This window comes from Bradysia coprophila, chromosome IV (genome assembly GCF_014529535.1).
Source record: "Bradysia coprophila strain Holo2 chromosome IV, BU_Bcop_v1, whole genome shotgun sequence".
Lineage (NCBI taxonomy): Eukaryota > Metazoa > Arthropoda > Insecta > Diptera > Sciaridae > Bradysia > Bradysia coprophila.
The window spans coordinates 14,840,635-14,843,053 of record NC_050738.1 but is presented as its reverse complement, the minus strand read 5'-3'; the positions used below and the strand labels follow the sequence as shown (position 1 = coordinate 14,843,053).

The following is a 2,419-nucleotide window of genomic DNA, read 5'->3' as shown; positions in this document are numbered from 1 at the left end:
ATTTAAAAGTTTTGGATGAGAAACCAGCTGACTAAATGCAAGCTGACAAAGATCGGATGCCTGTCGAACGTCGATAGATGCTAGTTCAGCTACCGAAATTTTTGGACGTTTTGCGGCACAAAGTTATCAACGATGATTCACCCATCTGGGATCCAAATTTCAAACATTCCGGTAGTCAAAAGTCAAAAGTGAATTCTCGGACTCGAAACGTTCTGATCAATTTGATGTCACGTCAGTTGCTCTACTGCTACAAAGAAAACGCGAACGTGAAAACAACAATACTATGCATGGACATGGAGCCAGTACATCCGGTAAAAAATACAATAACGAGCCGTCGTCTAGCAAAAAGTATAAGAAAGCCGATCCGGATAGCGAAGACGTTTCGGATGATGTGATTTTGAAGGCCATTAAGCGCATTAACGAGTCAAATTATGCCAACAAAACTGAGCTCATCACATCTGAAATAGCTCCGGTTAGCAAACAATCAATGCAACGCACATGATGAACCATTTGAAGGACTATAGCACACAGCGGGGTATTAAACACTTTTTAACTTATGCAGATGAGTTCGCCATAGGTAAAGTGTAGATTGGTCCACATCGGATGTTTTACATACTAAACCTTAAAATTGAGTTAGGTTAATTCCGCAAGCAAGGCTTTTCAGATGATATTAAAGTTGTTCGGCCGGTATATGCTGGTGTGTATTTGCGTCGTCATCGACTCTAAGCCGTTTAGCACACGGATCTTAACCTTACGCTTCGTCGTTTCAGGTTACATCAAAGAATATGAAGGTGCCACATTAATGCACTATGAACTACATCCCAGTCTCGTATACACACAATTCAGTTCGGTGATCCGCAAGCAGAAGGAAATCGTAAAAGAATTAATATCGCAGCGCCAGCAAGACGTACAAAAGGTTCATCCGGGCTTAATCTGCTGCAAAGAGACGGTGCGAAGTATACCGGTCGATTCGATACCCGGTTTACGTGAAATCGGTTGGAAACCACAAGCTGATCCGGACAAATTAATGATCACATTTAACACAATATTGGGAACGGTTCGGACACACCCAAATGCCTGGCCATTTTTAAAGGCTGTTAGTGCTGTTACCGTTCCGGATTATTACGATCTCATCAAGTATTCAATGGATTTGAAGACTATGGGTGACCGACTGAAAAAAGGGTGAGACATTGAAAACGCAATTGCATTCATACAGACCCGTTGAATGAACGTTTTTCGTACAAAAAATCATTTAGATACTACGTAACACGACGTCTGTTCATGGCTGACATGGCAAGGATATTTTCCAATTGTCGCTTGTATAACTCCCCTGAAACTGAATATATTCGGTGGGATGAGCATTATTCTCAATTTAACATGTAGCAACACTTTACGCTTACATTCGTTATTGCAGATGTGCCAACATTCTAGAACGCTATTTTCAAACCAAAATGAAGGAGTTTGGCCTGTGGGACAAATGATGTTTGGAGATGGTGTTAGATGTACGGCAAAGTACATTGGTGAGCGATGGACCAATCGAAACGTTTATGGAAGATGGTAATTTTAGTTGATTTTTTATTTAACAATAATTTGATTCACACTTAAACGAACAGTGTATTGGCGTTATAATTTCAGAAAGGGAATAACCTGATGTTACCAAGCAAGGCTTTTCCGATGATATTAAAGTGGCCCGGCCTGGTATATGCTGTTGTGTATTTGTGTCGTCATCGACTCTAAGCCGTTTAGCACACGGATCTTAACCTTGCGCTTCGTCGTTTCAGGTTACATCAAAAAATACCATGTAAGTGCTGGGAAAAGACATACATTTGCCAATATCGGTACTGGATAAGCTAACTTGCGTATTCGGCTGACTTTTACAATTATTTTGAATTACCGTATGAGGAGGCAGTGACGCCCAAAACGAGACGTGTTTACCAAAGCCATTCAACCAAAGCCGAGCATCGGCGGTTTTAGTAAAGCAACTGATATTGGAACGAGCAGCATTAAAGCCAGTTACTTCGTTAAACTGATTGTCTGTCACTTAAATTGAATTAAAATTGGAATAACGTTGTAACGCTTTGTATCAAGAAATTTGTTAAACCGAAAGTCCAATGATTAACTCGTCCGTACATTTCGTATCATCTGAAGCCACCCAGAAGCCATACACTTAACAACGGGAACAAAAAAAGGGAACAAATTAATTGCAAGCAATTGACAGTGACAACTTCAAATTTTTTTATTCAAAAAGAATCAAATTCAAAAATTTTCACTTTTCGATTAAAAGGAAATCAAACGGACACCGTTTACTATGTTGTCCTGGCGTTCCTGGCGATTGCGCCGAATTGCTGTTATCCGTCGTTGGGCTCGGTAGCCGTTGCGCTGCCGAATCAATTCCGAACGAGTTTGGTCATTGCTGCGC

The 2,419-nt window shown here is 40.7% G+C and overlaps 1 protein-coding gene across 1 annotated transcript; it reads left to right on the top strand.

The window, feature by feature from the left end:
• Positions 1–283: 283 nt before the first annotated feature.
• LOC119066055 (histone acetyltransferase KAT2B-like) lies at positions 284–2,052 on the top strand. The gene is given in 8 exon segments (XM_037168280.1): positions 284–391; positions 478–577; positions 638–697; positions 771–1,182; positions 1,257–1,349; positions 1,415–1,557; positions 1,636–1,698; positions 1,782–2,052. Coding segments are annotated over 6 exon segments (840 nt in total). The 3' UTR covers positions 1,482–1,557; positions 1,636–1,698; positions 1,782–2,052.
• Positions 2,053–2,419: the final 367 nt, after the last annotated feature.